This window comes from Mytilus edulis, chromosome 2 (assembly GCF_963676685.1).
Source record: "Mytilus edulis chromosome 2, xbMytEdul2.2, whole genome shotgun sequence".
NCBI classification, from domain to species: Eukaryota; Metazoa; Mollusca; class Bivalvia; order Mytilida; family Mytilidae; genus Mytilus; species Mytilus edulis.
Genome location: NC_092345.1, coordinates 37,280,519 through 37,303,797, shown reverse-complemented (window position 1 = coordinate 37,303,797; position 23,279 = coordinate 37,280,519). Strand labels below are relative to the sequence as shown.

The 23,279-nt window shown below is 31.8% G+C and overlaps 1 protein-coding gene across 3 annotated transcripts in view; it reads left to right on the top strand.

The window, feature by feature from the left end:
* The first annotated feature begins 205 nt into the window (after positions 1-205).
* The window catches only part of LOC139512130 (glycerophosphocholine phosphodiesterase GPCPD1-like), a 45,487-nt gene continuing 22,413 nt past the window's right edge, over positions 206-23,279 (top strand). The window contains exons 1-13 of one of the 3 annotated variants that reach the window (XM_071299526.1): positions 206-390; positions 5,246-5,577; positions 6,320-6,483; positions 7,263-7,319; positions 8,218-8,369; positions 8,590-8,667; positions 9,973-10,083; positions 10,625-10,778; positions 16,267-16,402; positions 17,190-17,244; positions 18,151-18,243; positions 18,727-18,801; positions 19,781-19,820. In XM_071299526.1, coding sequence (XP_071155627.1) covers positions 5,381-5,577; positions 6,320-6,483; positions 7,263-7,319; positions 8,218-8,369; positions 8,590-8,667; positions 9,973-10,083; positions 10,625-10,778; positions 16,267-16,402; positions 17,190-17,244; positions 18,151-18,243; positions 18,727-18,801; positions 19,781-19,820 — 1,312 coding nt within the window. In that variant the 5' untranslated portion in view covers positions 206-390; positions 5,246-5,380. Of the gene's footprint in view, positions 391-4,228; positions 4,343-5,245; positions 5,578-6,319; positions 6,484-7,262; positions 7,320-8,217; positions 8,370-8,589; positions 8,668-9,972; positions 10,084-10,624; positions 10,779-16,266; positions 16,403-17,189; positions 17,245-18,150; positions 18,244-18,726; positions 18,802-19,780; positions 19,821-23,279 lie in introns of those variants that run through there. The other 2 variants (XM_071299524.1, XM_071299527.1) reach the window with 2 other exon arrangements.

Genomic DNA, 23,279 nt, shown 5'->3' with positions numbered 1-23,279 from the left:
ACAATTGATAAACGGGGAAAATTGATAAAAGGGAAAAATGCGTCTTACTTCCAAATATTTATTGCTTCAATTGTTCAATTGAAATGTTGAAGTTTGTTCTGTCTACTGTCTGATGGACTTTGGGGGTTTTGGATATATTAGGCCGAAACTTGTCGAGGCCGAAACCTCTTCGTTCTACTTTAGAGTTATCGTTCTTGTTTCTACTACTGGTTCCTCATCGAAAATAAGATCATGATATTCATAACATAACAGAAATATTATTTTCCGGGAAACAGTCATCTTCATGCAAATGGCTACGGGCCAAAACATAGCAAAATTATTTTCCTAAATACTACACAATGGAGAAAGAACATGATTATGTCAAATTATAAATGAATATACAACGAATTGGTAATTTTTTTTTCCAAATAATGTATTTCTTATAATTTGTGACCTGAGCGTATGGCATTAAGGATTTATATTTTACTATACAAAATAATTTATCCTCAATGGCTGTATCACTCAGTCACAGACACTAGTCCTATAATATAAGACGTTGAAGGTTCATATCATTTACATTCAACGAATTTTATCGGATAAAAATAAAATATCCGATAAAAAACGTTGAATGTAAATGATATGAACCTTCAACGTCTTATTAGGCCAAGAAAAAATATATGTCTGTTTCCTGCTGTCAAGGCAAAAAAATCAGGGTCGGTAGGTCGGAATTTTTAATTTTTTTTTTGCACTCCTTGTCAGATTTGCAGATGGTTAAATGTCATGTTTGGTTAGGGTCCTGTACCCTACATGCCCTAAATTCATTTAATCTCTTTAAAGAAGCTTTAATTGAACAATCCTCCCAGTGCCGACATTTTTTAAACCTAATTGTATCACATTTGTGCTGGGAGCAGCCATTTTGATTGTTTGGGTATAGTAAAATACGGATCTGGATCAGACCGGAAACGAATTTTTCCGGACTAGAAACGATTTTTTCCCAGAATTGAATAAAAAGATCTAAGGTCAGGGCTTTGAGTCAGGGTCCGTCTGGAAACGGGAAACAGACATATATTTTTGTTTGGCCTTATATTATAGGACTATCACAGACACTTGTTTTCTATCCATGGCAAAATCTACTATCCCTATATATTATAGGGATAGTAGATATTGCCATGGATATATTATAGGGATAGTTGATATTGCTATGGATAGAAAACAAGTGCCTGTGGTATCAGTGTATGGACATGATGGAGGTTACATGATACATGTACTAAAAAAAGGGTTAAAAAAAATATTATTTGGATACTTGAATAATGTCAGTCTATGAGTGGTCTTCTTTAACTTCAGAAGTATCTATATGGTTACACTAAGGTCGATTCCCTTCCTAAAAATCTGTCCTGCTTGAACTATTGACGTCATGTAACAATCACTTTTCCATTGTGTCGTCAGATATTTTGTATTATGATGTCAACATTTTTTAGTGAACCTTTGTGATGTCCAGTAATGACATTTTTAACTGAATTAACAGACATACATATGATCCTGAGAAATCATGCTCTGCATGCTGCAAGTGTTGCAATATATATATACATGCATTAGAAGAGTGTCAAACAAGTACATGTATAAGATATTTTAAATCCAGATAATAATTGAATGTATTATGATATAAAATCAAAACAATCTTTCATAACTAAGTTTATAAAGCTGCTGAAGTTATCATGGTCATGTACAAATGATGTAAGTATTGAAACACATGATACAAGGCTACTCATAAAATCCCTTTCATGGAACTAACTAATTTAGACATTAATTTTAAGCTACATATGTTAAACATCCAACAATCAATCACAATACAACTATTTTAAATTCAAAATTTATCAAACACATAGGTAAATTTTACCTGGGACGCATTATACACAGTTTATTTTTATCTTAAAATTACAGTCAGTACTCTCCATTTGGGACATTAATATATAAAGTATTCCATCTCTTCAATTTTAACAATTTATACCAGGATTACCAGGGTTGGCAAAAACCCCGGGTTTTATGAGTAATGCCCAGCCAGTCCAGTGGGAAATACTGGGAAAACCTGGGTTTTACTGGGTTTTAATTGGTAATACTGGGCAATACTGGATAATTATATAAAATACTGGCCTGAATTTTAAAGAGGATTCAGTGATCAAACTCAAATGCAATACATTTAAGATATTTATAAACACATTTTGATTTATAAATAAGTTTACTTGTTTGAGAGTCTGATAATACAAGTGTATACATGTACATTTGAAAATGTACTATTCTAGCAACTATGAGACAAGTTAATATGTAGACACGCATTAGTCAAATATTAATGGAAAAGGCCTTTCTCAATAATTCTACTAAAAGTCTATTAAATCACCCTTCCGTCTAGATTGGTCAAACTGTTAACATAAATTCAAATAATTCAGTTTTCAAATGTATATATTATCTTACATTAAGAATTACCAAGAAAATGTTAGAAAAATTACTTTTGCATGATTTATAGGGAGTATTGCATTTCCGCTAAGTCCCTACACTACGTTTCCGCAAATTTAAAGTATACGTTTCCGCAATTTGTATTTATTACTTTTCCGGAAATTTACCTGGTAAATTATAAATATTTAAAATTATATTAGATAAATTGTTTATTTTATTGTTAATATAATAAAGAAAAGGTTCTAATCTTATATCTGCAATATAATAGACTATGCTTTATAGCTTGTTGTTCAGTGTGAGCCAAGGCTCCGTGTTTATGGCCGTACATTGACCTATAATGGTTCACTTTTTTAAAATTGTTATTTGGATGGAGAGTTGTCTCATTGGCACTCACACCACATCTTCATATATATCTATGGTAAGTATTTCCAACAACCATTTGGGCATCACCTTCAACGAACAAGGAATGGTGCCGAGTTTTTACATGCCCACCTGAACGAGCAGTTTTACGCTAGCCATCCTTACATTTTTTTTTTTGTCGATGTGATATTGAAACTGCAAACAGCATCGTACATTAAGATGAGATCTCTAACTGTCAAAGCACCCGTTCGCAAATATGAAAAGGAGAATATGGACTTTCTTCTTGAACAAAAACTTGTAAACGGTGAATGTACTATTGTGGACTTTGTACGACGTGTTGGCTACAAATACTCTGCCAGAACTGACTTATGAACTTATTGAAGATATATCTGTTTAGTGCTGTCTTTTGAACATACGTTTTCATATATATTTTAATGATGAATCTTACTTGCATGGTTATGATGACCTTTAACTTGATAAATATTTATTTTTTATTATGGCATTGCTTTCGGTCAACAGGTTAATTAATTATTTGCGGAAAAGTAATAATTGATTTTTTTCCCGGAATAGTTACTTTTTTTTTCGGAAAAGTGATATATTTATTTGCGGAAAAGCAAACTTTTTTCCCGGGGGGGGGGGGTAAACGTCATCTTTTTTTCCGGAAAAGGAATGCCAATTTGCGGAAAAGTAAAACGCCGGATTTATATGTACATCACTAATTAATAAGTAATTATTCAGATTAGGACAGATATGTTTATATAACAATATTCAGCCATTTCATTTCTATAATTGTTAATGACTTGACCCTGTAGGGTGTTTATTTAGCAATATGATTCCATAGAAATTTAAATCTATAATTCACATAAATACTGCTATAAAATGTATTTTTAAGTTTGGATTATTGGAACAATACATGGATATTAACAAGGTATCCTAAAATGTTCAAATTTTTTATTCTGTCTACATAGAAGTAGTGGAGAAAAGAATGAAATTGAATTTTCAATTTTCTAGAAATGACTCTCAATGGTTAACTGTATAATACTATGAATACTATGAATCTACAACAAGTCTTTACTTTTTTGTGTTGATATAAGCTTAAAAAATCATATTGCCCAGTATTACCCAGTATTACCCATTTCTGGGAGTATTGCCCAGCACGGGAAAATCTGGGAATTCCTGCCTGGGTTTTCCCGGGCAGGTAATACTTTGCGAACCCTGAGGATTACATGTAACCTTGATAAATTAGTTATAAGTGTTATTACAAGTTACATAATCCAATAATCCAACATTAGTTCATTGTATACACAATAATTATGGGAACTCCAACATGAATTTCTTAATATTTTACCTATAAACATGATAACATTCAGAATGTTGGATTAGCCAGAATAAACCGGTTTATTCCTTTAATGCCGACATGCATGACATGTACATTTTGCATTGTTAAGGAAATCAGGTTTACAAACATGCTAGATTTTAAGGAATAGTGTACATGTATGTCTTAATGAAATTCAGTATTTTTAAAAAGAAACCAGTAATTTGACTTATGCAGGTAAGTGGAGTCTTCTAATTCCCCCAAATATTAAAATGATATCATCATGATCATGGGATTGCCATTTTTTCTGTTTATGAATAATTCATATGTTTTTCAATTACCTCTCTCTTAATAAACTCTTAAGGGTGCAATTATTATGTAATGCAGAACATAGACATGATAGAAATGTTTTGAAAAGATTAAAAAAAAAACGCAAATCACACTCAAAATCATAAATAATGTATTGGTTTGCCTTTGTTTACTTGCCATGCTTGCTAATTTAAGTCCATGAGAATGATGAGATGAAGGGGAGACATAAGTTTAAGACTCGAATAGGTTTACCAAGCTATATACATGTACATGTATAATCAAACCCAAAATTTATACTATGAATAGTCCATAGCCATTTGCCAATTACCGATATGATTCTGTTATTACACACTTTTTATTAAAAGCAAATTTCTTCCCTTTGTCAATCGTCGACTGGTTCCATACCGGACAAAATTGACATTTTCCAATGCAAAGCCTGATGAATTGAAAGTGAAGTATCGTCGGTTTATCTAACTTTTCATTAAAAATAATTTCTGATGTCAAAAGTATTTAGCTGAACAACAAATTAATGTAATTATAAGATTTAAAAACCTTAAAGATTACTCACATTATGCACAGGTAAATTTGCTCTTTCTGCTGGCTCTCCATTGTAAATAAAAATTAATGTCCCTCATAAGGGAGACAACTAAAAAAGGGATCTCTAATTACAGGGTCAATTATCAATGATTATGGGAATTGGCAAGTAGCCTATTAATAGTACAAATTTAAACGTACATGAAGTCACAACATTAACACATGATTAAGTGTTTTATCCTGTTACTTTGTAATTACTTAATCATGTTAATGTCCTGTTTTTTTTTCTTTTTTTAGATACATTTACAATATGCAGTTGTTTTTGTTCTGGTATGGATTTAAATAACAGACACTCATTCTTGGAAGGGACAAAATTCTAAATTCATAAACCTACCTGCTTTTATTTGAAATAAAATACTACACATAGTCAGCATGCAGATGTCCGTGACTTTTGAGGTCACATTTTGTGTGCGAGCTGACACACATCCAGGAGAAACAGTATGTATCATCGGAGATTGTGATATGCTGGGAAACTGGAATCCACACCGAGCTGTAAAACTAACTAGAGTTTCAAGTCCTAGACCTTCCAGGAAAGCTGATAGCAACGATAAAAGTAACACCAATGGAATGTAAGTATATGAGAGGAGATATACCTGTACAAATGAACATACAATGTATAGCTGGAAATATTTTAGTTTTTAGTGTATTTCCACTATATTGTATGTATATTTACATACATGTATTAGAATTTCTTTATTATATAGATGTGGTGTGAGTGCCAATGAAACAATGCTCCATCCAAGACACAATTTGTAAAAGAAACCATTATAGGTTAAAGTACGGTTTTCAACACAGAGCCTTGGCTATGCACTGATTCACTTCCTGTTTAGCCATTTCCACTCTCTATATGAGTATGATCAAAATCATCCCTGGTGTCATGAAGTGAGAAACAATTCAAACAAGAAAACCAAAGGCCTAATTTGATATGTACATACATGTACATGTATCATAACCTTGTGAGAAATTTAGGCAAACAATGTTAGATCTGCAAATTTGCATCAGCAAATATTTGTCCTTATCTCAGCTGGATTTGAATCTATGCTTCTGTGACTTTGTCATGTTTGTCTCAGAAATCTCAACTAATAGGCAATTGTAAATTGAGTTCTGCATACATGTATATACCATGCATACTCACAAATTTTATCATGTTTATCTAGGGTTAAGTATACATTGTACATAAATATGCCCTACATGAAGAAAGTTTTGCTGGTTTCTGACTTTTATTTGACGACTTTTGCTCTCTTACCATGCTTACATTTATTTTATTTTATTCATTATAAATTATATGCATTTTTATGTGTACAATTGCAGGAATATATGGAAAAAAAAAGTTAAATTGACAAATGGGATGCATGATTATAAATACCGGTACGTTATTGCAAGAATTGTTGAATCTGATAGTGAGGACTGTGAAACAACAGTAGATGTCAGTAAATGGGAAACTAATATAAGACAAAGAGTTTTCTCTCCAAGAGGTACATATATAGTATATGTTTATGCTGTGCTGTGTAATAATGTACATGTCCTTATATTAATTACCATGTCTATTTAAAAACATTTGAAATGTTGAGGGGGAAAAATGAAATTTTTATCATCTTAAGCTTTTTCTGGATGAACCTTTATCAGGAACACATGTACAGAAAGCAATATTTTGAAAGCCAAGGATGTAAAAGTAGTAAAAGAGGGGAAAGGAGTAAAACCAAAAGGGACATGAGAATATTAGTTTGTAACAGTAAAAATATATTTGACAAAAGTAAAAAAGAAAAGTAAATGTCTGGTTTCTGTCACCTACCATTATAACTTATAAGATAGGGTTGGTTGATCAGGATTTTATTCTAATTTTGCATATGAACGAAACTGAAAAAAATACATGTTTTCTTATGTGTAATCCCATTTTACACTTTTGCACAACATAATTTTTGCAGGTGTGTGGATAGGCTAACAATATTATGAGTTTTGACAGGTTCTATATTTGATATGCATGGATCTTATCTCAAATTTGAGTAAATAATAAATTGTCCTGTCAATGGCAAATAACATTTTAGTTTTTGCACCCTCAAAGTGTAGATTTTCTCCTAACTATGTACACTTTTTAACATTCATTTGGTATCTGAATGTCAATCATATGACTACAGACTCAGGGACTGACCACACTTAATAATGTTATAAAATGTCTTCCTATTTATGTCTCTGATAACTTTTATTACTATTATAGTTGACACAAAATGCTGACTTTGATTTCTTTATATTTCAGCATATATGGATGAACCTGCAAAGTATGAAAATACGATTGATACCTTTGGAGAATACGGTATTTATAATTGAAATATTATAAAGAACATGTGTAGCTTTAAGGGCACAAAATAAAGGTTAAGGGACAACATAAATCACTCATATGTGTAAAAAAAAGTCTTTCCTTCTTTTGCACCTCTGTCCAACAATTTTGTTCTGATCCGCAACTTGAAAACTTTGTTAAGAAAGTTAAACTGACGGACACATTTTCAGTAACATTATTCATCATCATGGCCTCATTTAGAGCCAGTACCTGATGCTTGACCATTCTAAGCTACTAATTTGTATCACTGGAATAAAATAAATTCATTTTGCTTATATATATATATATACAATGCTGGGCTTCCAAAACGGTCATATATTCCGGACATTTGTATAATGTCCTGTAAAAGTCCGGCTGGGCAAAGCATGAAACGGTCATCTACTTTTGTTTTCAAGGCTTTTTCAGTCATTTTACCATAATTCACGATCTTTTTGACCCAACCTTTTGCCTTTAACATCCACACATTTCCGGTCATAAAAGGGACATGATGATTAATTACTATCAAAACAACCTGTACTTCAATACTTTCTAATTTTAATCAAGGCTAATTAGTTGTTGGACAGCTGAAATCTACCTGTTCAGGTGACAGGTAAACTATTTTCAGTACCAGACATCGTATAGATTGATCGGTCTATTCACAATTATTTTCTTACATTTCAGCAATTCGTATCTAATTGATTTAGTCCAAAAGATTAAAATTACAAGAAATTAGTTAATCAACATGATTTGAGTGAAAATTTGGAATGTGTCAAAGAGACAACAACCTGACCAAAGAGTAGAAAACAGCTGATAAATCATTTAAGTTGCATATTAGAAGGCAACCATGGCAACTATTGTCTCGGAGCGTTTTTTCTTACTTTATTTTTTCTTGTAGGACAGAATAAGTATGTGACAAATGGCTGGCTGATTGACAAGACAGAAATACACATACGATTACACAGCAACCCAATATATATGTGGAAAGCTCGTCACAGAAAACAGACCTACAGTATCAAATGTACTCCTTTAGATCATCGATTTAGAGATGTATGTCAAACTAAAATGATATGTGTTGTGAAGTTTATATTTTATATTTTGTCTCTACAAAATTTATATGACTTTTGCAAAGTTTCATAACCATGAAGACCAGAATACGTTTTTCCAGTAAGTTGTGTAAATTTTTAGTATGACTCTTCACGACCAGGCATTCATGAGTTAAAATATAAACATATAAAGATGATCTATATGATACCAATTTTATTTGTAGACAATAGATGAAGATGAAGAAGATGATTACCAGCCACATACTATGCCTCCACATACTTTTACTAAAGTGCTTGTTTCTGTAAGTATATAGGCATATTTGTTCACTATATTTTAGGGCTGTTAGTTCCATGTTTACAGTATTTACCATTATGTACAAAAACCCACTCATATACATTTATTTTCCACCAAAAAAAAGCTACATTGATGTATTAAAAATGTACATACTAAAGCAGCTTTTATTTGTATGTTTACAAGAAACAAGCTACAAAACAGGCTACATTCATGTGCATACAAAAACAGGCTACATTTACGTGCATACAAAAACTGGCTACATTCACGTGCATACAAAAACAAGCTACATTTATGTGCATACAAAAACAAGCTACATGTATTTGCATACAAAAATAAGCTACATGTATGTGCATACAAAAACAACCCACATTGGCATGCATCTAAAAGCATGGTCCTAGGTGTCATTTCAGCTTTAGAAGTTACATCTCATTACAGCATATCACCTAATTGGATTGTTCCTGGAATTCATGTTTAGGGAGAGTGTGACCTTAATGATAAATAATATATATAATAACAAAATAATAAATATATACCTGAAGATGCCCTGGTCTTTAGGTACTAATATACAAGGATCTTCATTGGCATACTTGAACAGGTAAAAAAACATTTGTGAACAGCATTTACAAAATTGTTGTTATATAAAAAAAGTTAAACAGCAGAGTGATACAAATATTTTTTTTAGATTTTTTTAATTCAATTGGGATAGTTTTAGACTTAAGGGGCACATCCTCTAAGCTGCCACTTGAATATGAATATCTAATGCAAGATGATTTAATTGCTTCCTGAATGAAAGAAATAAACAAGCTATTAAAGTACAGTAAATGTTAATTTTTTTATGCCCCACCTACGATAGTAGAGGGGCATTATGTTTTCTGGTCTGTGCGTCTGTCCGTCCGTCCCTCTTCAGGTTAAAGTTTTTGGTCAAGGTAGCTTTTGATGAAGTTAAAGTCCAATCAACTTGAAACTTGGTACACATGTTCCTTATGATATGATCTTTCTAATTTTCAACCCAAATTAAACTTTTGACCCCATTTTCATGGTCTACTGAACATAGAAAATGAAAGTGCGAGTTTCAGGTTAAAGTTTTTGGTCAAGGTAGTTTTTGATGAAGTTGAAGTCCAATCAACTTGAAACTTAGTATACATGTTCCCTATGATATTATCTTTCTAATTTTAATGCCTAATTATATTTTTTACCCAATTTCAAATCCATTGACCATGGAAAATGATAGTGCGAGTGGGGCATCCATGTACTTTGGACACATTCTTGTTTATCATACTCATATTAGGTTTTTTTCAATGTTTTTTTTTAGACTTTGAAAAATGAAAAGGAAAAACCTCATGCACAAGAGTCTCATGGAGAAATATACTGTCAAAGCGACTTCATGATATTTTCAGCCAGAACAATAGACCCAGAATACTTGGTATGTTATATCTTGGGTTTGAACAAGGTTTATTTTATAATTCATGTTTAAAAGAATTAAGGAACATTATACAACATTAGTTATACTTGTCAAGAAAATTACCTAAATTTTCACAGATATTATTGATCGAAAACATTCTTTATTTATATTGCACATGGAATTTTTTCATGATATTGTTAATTTTGAAATCGCTGCATGCATTTATTATTGCAATTTAAAAAAATGGATAATAATGTGAGTTTGATTATTTTGATTTCAAAAACATCTACATACAGGTCTATGTTCCAGTTATCAAAATGCAAGTTCATATTATTGTGATACTCACCCATTTGCATTATTCGTATTTATAAAAACAGTAATCAAATCAAATTTTCTATTGGTCACCATTTTGCCACAACATTATTTTTGACTCTTTCAACATATTTTTCAAAAAAAATATTCTTTATAAATTTAACCATAAAGGAAGTTTTTAGCATTTTATGATAATGGAGACTTCCAGCAGAAACCCCCTAGCATATTTTGACTTCTATTTTAATTTCAGGGATTTCAGTTTGATTTCTATGTACAATTCCCTGACAAGGAACCAAAGCATGTTGGTTACAGTTATTTGTTACCAATGGAAATGAAACACTCCAATGATATTAAAAACTTACCAATCACAGGTCTTAAGCATAAACCGATTGGCCAGATTAAAGGTATTATAATAAGCAAATTAAGTAAATATTGCTATGGAAAATAACATATCACCAATGCCATAAATACAGAAAACCTTCCATCATTATTAATTGACTAAATTTTGAATAAGAACCTTTGATATTGTCTCTATCAGTACTAACATAATTCAATAACTCAGGACACACATGAGATATTCAGGACACACATGAGATATTCAGGACACACATGAGATATTGTCTCTATCAGTACTAACATGATTCAATAACTCAGGACACACATGAGATATTGTCTCTATCAGTACCAACATGATTCAATAACTCAGGACACACATGAGATATTGTCTCTATCAGTACTAACATGATTCAATAACTCAGGACACACATGAGATATTGTCTCTATCAGTACTAACATGATTCAATAACTCAGGACACACATGAGATATTGTCTCTATCAGTACTAACATGATTCAATAACTCAGGACACACATGAGATATTGTCTCTTTCAGTACTAACATGATTCAATAACTCAGGACACACATGAGATATTGTCTCTATCAGTACTAACATGATTCAATAACTCAGGACACACATGAGATATTGTCTCTATCAGTACTAACATGATTCAATAACTCAGGACACACATGAGATATTGTCTCTTTCAGTACTAACATGATTCAATAACTCAGGACACACATGAGATATTGTCTCTATCAGTACTAACATGATTCAATAACTCAGGACACACATGAGATATTGTCTCTATCAGTACTAACATGATTCAATAACTCAGGACACACATGAGATATTGTCTCTATCAGTACTAACATGATTCAATAACTCAGGACACACATGATATATTGTCTCTATCAGTACTAACATGATTCAATAACTCAGGACACACATGAGATATTGTCTCTATCAGTACTAACATGATTCAATAACTCAGGACACACATGAGATATTCAGGACACACATGATATATTGTCTCTATCAGTACTAACATGATTTAATAACTCAGGACACACATGAGATATTGTCTCTATCAGTACTAACATGATTCAATAACTCAGGACACACATGAGATATTCAGGACACACATGAGATATTCAGGACACACATGAGATATTGTCTCTATCAGTACTAACATGATTCAATAACTCAGGACACGCATGAGATATTGTCTCTATCAGTACTAACATGATTCAATAACTCAGGACACACATGAGATATTGTCTCTATCAGTACTAACATGATTCAATAACTCAGGACACACATGGGATATTGTCTCTATCAGTACTAACATGATTCAATAACTCAGGACACACATGAGATATTCAGGACACACATGAGATATTGTCTCTATCAGTACTAACATGATTCAATAACTCAGGACACGCATGAGATATTGTCTCTATCAGTACTAACATGATTCAATAACTCAGGACACACATGAGATATTGTCTCTATCAGTACTAACTTGATTCAATAACTCTCAGGACACACATGATATATTGTCTCTATCAGTACTAACATGATTCAATAACTCAGGACACACATAAGATATTCAGGACACACATGAGATATTGTCTATCAGTACTAACATGATTCAATAACTCAGGACACGCATGAGATATTGTCTCTATCAGTACTAACTTGATTCAATAACTCTCAGGACACACATGATATATTGTCTCTATCAGTACTAACATGATTCAATAACTCAGGACACGCATGAGATATTGTCTCTATCAGTACTAACTTGATTCAATAACTCTCAGGACACGCATGAGATATTGTCTATCAGTACTAACTTGATTCAATAACTCTCAGGACACACATGATATATTGTCTCTATCAGTACTAACATGATTCAATAACTCAGGACACACATGAGATATTGTCTCTATCAGTACTAACTTGATTCAATAACTCTCAGGACACACATGAGATATTCAGGACACACATGAGATATTCAGGACACACATGATATATTGTCTCTTTCAGTACTAACATGATTCAATAACTCAGGACACACATGAGATATTGTCTCTATCAGTACTAACATGATTCAATAACTCAGGACACACATGAGATATTGTCTCTATCAGTACCAACATGATTCAATAACTCAGGACACGCATGATATATTGTCTCTTTCAGTACTAACATGATTCAATAACTCAGGACACGCATGAGATATTGTCTCTATCAGTACTAACATGATTCAATAACTCAGGACACACATGAGATATTGTCTCTATCAGTACTAACATGATTCAATAACTCAGGACACACATGAGATATTGTCTCTATCAGTACTAACATGATTCAATAACTCAGGACACACATGAGATATTCAGGACACACATGATATATTGTCTCTATCAGTACTAACATGATTTAATAACTCAGGACACACATGAGATATTGTCTCTATCAGTACTAACATGATTCAATAACTCAGGACACACATGAGATATTCAGGACACACATGAGATATTCAGGACACACATGAGATATTGTCTCTATCAGTACTAACATGATTCAATAACTCAGGACACGCATGAGATATTGTCTCTATCAGTACTAACATGATTCAATAACTCAGGACACACATGAGATATTGTCTCTATCAGTACTAACATGATTCAATAACTCAGGACACACATGGGATATTGTCTCTATCAGTACTAACATGATTCAATAACTCAGGACACACATGAGATATTCAGGACACACATGAGATATTGTCTCTATCAGTACTAACATGATTCAATAACTCAGGACACGCATGAGATATTGTCTCTATCAGTACTAACATGATTCAATAACTCAGGACACACATGAGATATTGTCTCTATCAGTACTAACTTGATTCAATAACTCTCAGGACACACATGATATATTGTCTCTATCAGTACTAACATGATTCAATAACTCAGGACACACATAAGATATTCAGGACACACATGAGATATTGTCTATCAGTACTAACATGATTCAATAACTCAGGACACGCATGAGATATTGTCTCTATCAGTACTAACTTGATTCAATAACTCTCAGGACACACATGATATATTGTCTCTATCAGTACTAACATGATTCAATAACTCAGGACACGCATGAGATATTGTCTCTATCAGTACTAACTTGATTCAATAACTCTCAGGACACGCATGAGATATTGTCTATCAGTACTAACTTGATTCAATAACTCTCAGGACACACATGATATATTGTCTCTATCAGTACTAACATGATTCAATAACTCAGGACACACATGAGATATTGTCTCTATCAGTACTAACTTGATTCAATAACTCTCAGGACACACATGAGATATTCAGGACACACATGAGATATTCAGGACACACATGAGATATTCAGGACACACATGATATATTGTCTCTTTCAGTACTAACATGATTCAATAACTCAGGACACACATGAGATATTGTCTCTATCAGTACTAACATGATTCAATAACTCAGGACACGCATGAGATATTGTCTCTATCAGTACTAACATGATTCAATAACTCAGGACACACATGAGATATTGTCTCTATCAGTACTAACATGATTCAATAACTCAGGACACACACGAGATATTGTCTCTATCAGTACTAACATGATTCAATAACTCAGGACACACACGAGATATTGTCTCTATCAGTACTAACATGATTCAATAGCTCAGGACACACATGAGATATTGTCTCTATCAGTACTAACATGATTCAATAACTCAGGACACACATGAGATATTGTCTCTATCAGTACTAACATGATTCAATAACTCAGGACACACATGAGATATTGTCTCTATCAGTACTAACATGATTCAATAACTCAGGACACACATGAGATATTGTCTCTATCAGTACTAACATGATTCAATAACTCAGGACACACATGAGATATTGTCTCTATCAGTACTAACATGATTCAATAACTCAGGACACACATGAGATATTGTCTCTATCAGTACTAACATGATTCAATAACTCAGGACACACATGAGATATTGTCTCTATCAGTACTAACATGATTCAATAGCTCAGGACACACATGAGATATTGTCTCTATCAGTACTAACATGATTCAATAACTCTCAGGACACACATGAGACACATGAGCAACTGTACATTTATCGCTATCCAGTTAACATTTTGTCCTTTATCTCCTGATGCTAACTTTATATATTTTTTTCTCTGATGGCTGAAATCATCTTTATATTAAAGATGGGTACTGATTGACATTTTTGTCTGGGAGAATATGGTTAATTTATATTATGTAGTTGAAATAGGACTTTAAAATAGATTTCAGTATTTTTGAGAACTCTTAAGTTTGTTACTCTTGTGTCTTAGTTGTTTAAGTCCCTACTTCTGATTGGATAAACAAGTCCTGATTTTAATATTATCATTAACACTTCCTCATGTGCCTGTCCTAAGCCAGGAGTGTTTAGTTTGATTGCTGTGATCAATTGCTATATACCATAATTGTTTTCACTTGATATTACTTCCTTAATTATAAAAAGAAGATGTGGTATTATTGCCAATGAGACAACTCTCCAGAAGATACCAAAATGACACAGAAATTAACAACTATAGGTCACTGTATATATGGCTTAAACAATGAGCATAGCTCATACCGCATAGTAAGCTATATATTGACTGTTTTATTCCAAACTTAGTTTACCTTATTGGTTTTGCTCATTGTTGATGTTGTTGTTTGGATCCTTGTCCTGTGATAATTGTTTCAAGGACAATCTTGTCGAAACTCATATTACAAAGTCCAAATTTATGGACTAAATTTTGGCATTTCTGGCCCTACTCTTTTAAATTCACCTGCTAAAATCTAAGAAATTTAATCAAATGAAATAAATGTTTCTTAATTAATAGTATTGTGTAACTTATGTTCAGTAATTTTAATGACTACTGTGTGCAAATTTTGTTTTTATTGGTACAATTTTTAGCTGATTTAGGAAAAATGAATTTTTATGAATATCCATGTATATATTTCACAATTCCTACAAATTCTACATAAAACTGATTGAAGATGTTTTTTTCCATTTTTTTAAACATTTAAAGTCATGCATATATATATGGGATACTTCAATTAAAAATAAAAGAAGACATGTACAAGGACTTTCTTTTAAAATAAAATACTTTATATCATCCAAATCTTCAAAATTGAATGATATTTAATTACTGTCTTCCAATACTGTACTGGTATACAGATTTTCTGTATGCAGTGACTAGAACTTTGTGAACTGCACAGTTCAGTTGTGCGGGGAAAATCGTGATGAAAGAAAAAAGAGGGCTTAGATTGTTGGTTCAATTTATGTAATATAATTACGTAAAACTTGTTTCATATGACTATAGATAAGTGGTTCACATAAATCCATAGAAAAAGTCCACCAAATTGTGCACCATATGAAAAATAATACATCCACTTTATTTATATTTTGTATAATCTTTTTTGCATGTTTTATAATTTCTAGTGGATTACTTATTTATTAAACCACTGGTTGGTCTACCTATGACAATGGAAGTATCATACCAGAATTACTGGAAGTTTGAAAGAGCTGCACTAGATATAGGACATAAGGGAATGGGATCATCATATAAACATAAAAAGTAATTATATTACAGTAAATTCAGACATTAATTAGTTGTTTTATCAAGTGGAAAAAATATATACTTTAAACACTCTTATTTTATCTTATCTTGCACATATCCAAGATCTCCATGTAGGAACCTCACACTGGACAAAAGCAATTGTGTTGTGATAGAAATTGTTTTATTTTTCCATTGCATTCTAAAGAATGGTGAATAGACTGATATTGTTTAGTTTATCTAATTTCATTATATAAAAAAACCAATATTTTCATTAATTTTCATTTGTAACAATTCTAATATCAAGCCTGACTCATATAAGTCGAAGATACTTATAATTCAGCTTTCCTGTTATCATGAGAATATTTTGGTGGTACTATACTGAAAACCATCTTGGAAAAAAATTACAGCAAAATAATCAGGCAACAGAACTATGAACTCAGAAATGGTAGTGCATTATCAAATGTATATAGAACATGTAGAATCTGTCTTAATTGTCATAAAAATATCCCTGTATTGGGTAACATGTCTGTTTGTGGACTATCCCCTTGTTTTAAAACATAGCACATTAAAAAATCGGACATAATGTTTCAGTCTAGCATAAGCAGGTATCATTATTTTAAAACTTGTTCTTATCTGGAATATATTTGATAGTTTGTCCCTTCAACATGTTCAATGGATTTGTATTATTTATTTGAATACCAAAATGTTTATTTTTTTATGAGACTATATTGAAAACCTTAGATTGCATGGTTTTTTTTTTATGAGACTATATTGGAAACCTTAGATGACTTGTTTGTTTTTACAGGTCAGATGCCATCAGAGAAAATACTATTACATCCTTACAATCAGCAGGCAGTCATGTAAGTTTACTATATGCATGATATGTGTCAGTATACTTTAGTCTTGCATGCACATTTTCTGTAGTTTGATATTTACAATGAAATAAAATTTAACAATAATATTTTTTAAACTAAAACAGATTCTGAAGCTCCACAGCCATTGTTAATTGTGCAGTAGACTTCATAGTCTCTGGTGTGAAGAGGTTTTAAGATTGAAAATGAACTTAATTTTTTTGTTTCCTTTTCCTTATTTAAATGGCTGCTACTGGCGGTTAAGTTCTCTCACATTTCTATTGAAGGAGATATCAATCTTTTCCATTCTTGTTTTCCAAAAAAAAAATGTTCCCTGTCTCAGTCATTACAAAGGAGCCTCTTTATCCCTATCTTTACTGAAAATTAAATCTATTATTTGCACATTCTGATTGCCAACCTTTTATGCTTGCCAAACACATTTACTTCTTGCTAAAATATTTTTCTGTGTATTTTTCGTTGGTAATTTTTGTTTGCTTAAAACAGTAAAAATGTTCTTCATGGTTCTAATCTTGCAAGATGTCTAACTACTGAACAAATCTTAGTTTTAGAGGTGCAGCTTTCAAAAAATGCTTAGAGTTAGGGTAGTGATTTCAGAGACCCTAGAACCTACTGTTATTACAAGCCAGTCAACACTGAGGTTGTCAGTTCGAACCCCGCTTGTGCAGGTGCACTGGACTCCAATCTTAATTGACTAGATTGTCAGTTTTCCTATCAATGGTCGGTGGTTTTCTCAGGGCACTCTGGCTTCCTCCACCAATAAAAACTGGCCGCCACGAAATACTGAAATGTGGTGCTTAAAAGTGGTGTTAAAACACCAAAAAATGCTTTGGATTAGGGTAGTGATTAAAGAGAACCTAGAAGACATGTAGATTTATATTTTGATTAATGTTGTAGGGTGCTGACTTTGTTGAGTTTGATGTTATGTTAAGCAAAGATCTGATACCAGTTGTTTATCATGACTTCCATGTTCTGATAACATATAGAAAGGTACGATATTTATTATATACTCAGTACTAATAGAAATATATCACCTATGTGTGTATTTTTCAGATTGTTATATTTGAAAAATTCTTAGTCAGACAAGGATTGATGCAATCCATAGGTTTTTATTAATTCATTACATTTTTCCTTGAAAAACATTTGTAACAGTTATCATAGATTACCTCTCTTAAGTCATTATTCATACTGAGGGTCATTTTGATCTACCTGCAAAGGTCACCACTGAACACCTTTTAAATCAGTTGTTACCTTAAAATCCAAAGTGTAAAGGCTTTAAAGACCATCATAATATATAACCATTGTATACATCATATCATGTTTTATCAATATCTAGTTTTGAGCCTCAAGTGGTATTACACAAATAATATATATGTAATGTCAGCTGAACCTTTGTCTAATGCAAGATAAAAAGTCTCTACTTATACTTATGAACCTATTGATTTATATTTTTTTTTAATTTTTTTTTTTTAGAAAAAGAGAAATGAACTTGAAAACTTTAAGATATCTGTAAAAGATTTGTCTTTAGCTGACCTCCATTCTATGCAGGTTTGTATTTAACTTTACAGAAAAACCTATTCTATTCTTGGTCTCAAAATCCTGTCTTTATTCCCGACTGAGGTCAAAATCTCCATAGCATAACATGATGCTTTAAAAGACTTCTTTGGTACAAAGTTAGAACATCATACATGACAATATTTGTTCATGATAAAGTGCATTTATTTATAACATTAGATTTTCTAAAAAAAAACATTTTTGACAAAAAGCCTAAGATTATTAATAGATATAGGAAGAATGTCACTTTTCAGATGTTTATATGTCAAAAATGAAAGTGGCCGCATCCGTGTTCATCCTCAACCTTTATATATGTATGTTATGTATTATCAAATACAACCTACATTTCAATATTAAGAATGAATACGAATTTGACCACTTTTATTTAAGACGGAAACCATTGAAAATTTTACTAAAATGCTAAAACTGTGAAGATTTCATTAATTTCGCATGACTTAATGATGCTAGTACCCAATATATGTGCACTGTATTGTCAAAAACAGCCCATATTTATGTAGCAGAAGCATTCTACCTTTCAATAAATAACTATTTAGGTTTACATTTTAACAATTTTGCAAAACTGCTATATTTTGGGGCCAAAAATGGGTCTTACTGGACCTACTCCTTTGTATGTGAAATTATGAACATTACCACATTTATATTAAAAAGTATGCATCTACGTCACACGTTTTCACACACTTTTTGACATGTCATGTCATGTCATGACATGATTTCCCATTGTCAGAGGTTGGCAAGTAAGTGCTTGTATAATGTTATATGCATAATGCATAATAGTAAATTTGCTTCACCTCATAAATTTAACGCAATGATATTACTCCTTCAAACAACATGTTTTCATCTCACAAATTAACACAATTATCTAACTCCTTCCAACAATGTGATATCTTTATGTAAGTTGAGTGAGAAAGGGGGAGTTTAATGTGAAGATGCTATTCCCAGTTCTCTTTTTTAGTTGTCGTCTGCAGAGCATAAGAAGGAAGACCATGATGCTGGTGAGTGGTGCACATTTGTTGACATTCTGATTTTTGATGTCGACAGATATTACATTTGATAAAATGTCAGTGTATATAAACCAAGATCACACATTCCTCTTTCATCCTGGAACTCTGTTCATGAAAGCAAGTTTGATCACATCTCATTTTTAACCGGATTTTTGTGACAAAAATGTTGGTTATTGATTTGGGGATGTATGGCGGTCGGGCGGGCGGCAACCAAATGTTGTCCGCGCATTTACTCATGAACCGTTCAACCAAAGCTTTTCAAATTTTAATATGTTGTTACAGACAACAAAATGAAGGTCAAGTTCAATAATGACCATTTTGACATTTACTGTTCAGGAGTTATGGTTCTTGAAAGATTGAAAAATGGCGTTTCCAGTCTGTCTGTGCATTTACGAATGAACTGTTCAACCAAAGCTTCCCAAATTTTAATATGTTGTTACTGATGACAAAATGGAGGTCAAGTTCAATAAGGACAATTTTGACTTTTACCGTTCAGGAGTTATGGTTCTTGAAAGATTGAAAAATGGCTTTTTCAGTCATGTCCGTGCATTTACTCATGAACTGTTCAACCAAAGCTTTTCAAATTTTAATATGTTGTTACTGATGACAAAATGGAGGTCAAGTTCAATAATGACGATTTTGACTTTTACCGTTCAGGAGTTATGGTTCTTGAAAGATTGAAAAATGGCATTTCCAGTCGTGTCCGTGCATTTACGCATGAACTGTTCAACCAAAGCTTCCCAAATTTTAATATGTTGTTACTGATGACAAAATGGAGGTCAACTTCAATAATGACGATTTTGACTTTTACCGTTCAGGAGTTATGGTTCTTAAAAAAAGATTGAAAAATGGCATTTCCTGTCGTGTCCGTGCATTTACGCATGAACTGTTCAACCAAAGCTTCCCAAATTTTAATATGTTGTTACTGATGACAAAATGGAGGTCAAGTTCAATAATGACGATTTTGACATTTATCGTTAGGAGTTATGGTTCTTGAAAGATTGAAAAATGGTGTTTCCAGTCGTGTCCGTGCATTTACGCATGAACTGTTCAACCAAAGCTTCCCAAATTTTAATATGTTGTTACTGATGACAAAATGGAGGTCAAGTTCAATAAGGACGATTTTGACTTTTACCATTCAGGAGTTATGGTTCTTGAAAGATTGAAAAATGGCTTTTTCACTCGTGTCCGTGCATTTACTCATGAACTGTTCAACCAAAGCTTTTCAAATTTTAATATGTTGTTACTGATGACAAAATGGAGGTCAACTTCAATAATGACGATTTTGACTTTTACCGTTCAGGAGTTATGGTTCTTCATGAAAGATTGAAAAATGGCATTTCCAGTCGTGTCCGTGCATTTACCCATGAACTGTTCAACCAAAGCTTCCCAAATTTTAATATGTTGTTACTGATGACAAAATGGAGGTCAAGTTCAATAATGATGATTTTGACTTTTACCGTTCAGGAGTTATGGTTCTTGAAAGATTGAAAAATGTTTTTTTCAGTCGTGTCCGTGCATTTACTCGTGAACCATTCAACCTAAGCTTTTCAAATTTTAATATGTTGATACTGATGACAAAATGGAGGTCAAACTTGATATTGACAATTTTCACTTTCACCGTTCATCAGTTATGGTTCTTGTGATATTGGCAGGATACAAATAAATGTTAATAAATCCGGTTTGCTGTCGTTGTGACAGCCTCTTGTTTTGCTTTAATATAGGATATAGGAAGATGTTGGGTGAGTGCCAATGAGACAACTCTCCATCCAAATGTATATTTTGTAATAAGTTCACCCTAAAATAATCATGTATGTACATTCAAGGTTTATTCAACTATCTATAGATTTACGTCTATATAACCTTGAGTGATTGTTTTGGTATATTAAAAAATAAATCTGAATATTCAATCTTTCAGGGACGACATCAAAAGTTCAATGTAGGATAAAAATCTAAAGTCGCATAGTTTTTTCACTGACCCAGTTGGGATGGGTCCAATTACTTTCAATGTAATTGATTAAATTACAATTACTTTGTCATTTGTACGATTAAATTAAATTAATGATTACATCATTTCTGAAAGTCTTTGATTAAATTAATGATTACATTGGCAAAGTAATCGTGATTACATCTGATTACAATGAACTAAAAAAAAAAAAAAACATTTTAAATGATGTGAATGAATTAAGGTTAAACATGTTAAATATAACTATAGCACTTTTTAGAAATGATTTTGTTTTATATGTTTTAAAATGATAACTTCAAACTTCATTTATTTAATAAACCACAAAAGTTCACTACATACATACATAAACATTGTGTTACACTTTATCATCATTGAATTATTTTGACTTCAATTGAATATGACTTTATAAAGAGTTGTCTTCTGACCTCTTCCAAACTATATATGTATTTCAAGGTGCAGTTTGTGGAAGTTAAAATATGGATGAAATATAGTTACCAGATACATTGTAAAAACTATGTAAAATTTTAATAGAATTGTTTAAACAGATTGTAAACAAAATACATGTACTATAAATCAATGCATTTTACATGTCCAGTTCAAGTACATACCAAACATTTACTTATTTTAAACAAGATATTTGGACAACTTTTAATTTAGTTTGTGCTAATTAGATAAATTTTCACATGTCTGATTAATCTTTAATCATATATATTGTCCTACAGCTATACTCAATTGGAAATTGCAATAAAAACAAACCTTAATTGGTTTCCTACCTGTCAATTCAGAGTTGACAAAAATCACAATATTAACAAAAGATTATAATGCAGGGTTAAAGAAAAGTAAAATATAACTTAAATATAACAGTTTTTTACCAAATATATATATTTACATCTTAAAATTGTGAATATATGAACAATATCTTCTACCATGTTTACTATGGCAAGAGACATAAAATTGAAATATATATGTCTCTTCTTAGGCTACTGATGACTTTTCAATACTGTAACAGTTTATAATTTACTAAATATACAAATCAATTAACATGCTTTATAATGTAAACCAAACTATCTTAACTTGTTTAATATTCATTAAATAAGAATAACAAAAAGGATCATTTATTGACCATAAACACAGTTCAAGATTTTTTCCATTGTAATCAGAATGTAATCATAAAGTAATCATGATTACAGGGCATTTTAAAAAGTAATTGATTAAATTAAATTACATGTAATCAGATTTTTGGCTGATTAATGATTACAATGATTACTTGAAAAATTGTAATCAATTACAGCTGATTAACGATTACAATTACAATTACCCCAAGTCTGAATTCCCAACCCCTCTCTTAACTAAATTTGGGGAAAATTGATTGAGCATTTTAGATATATGTAAAAACAAATTTGGATAAACAAAACTTTTAGCAATTTTAACACACCCCCAGCCCCCCTGCCCCCCTCAAACTATTTGATTTAAGTTGTTTTTAT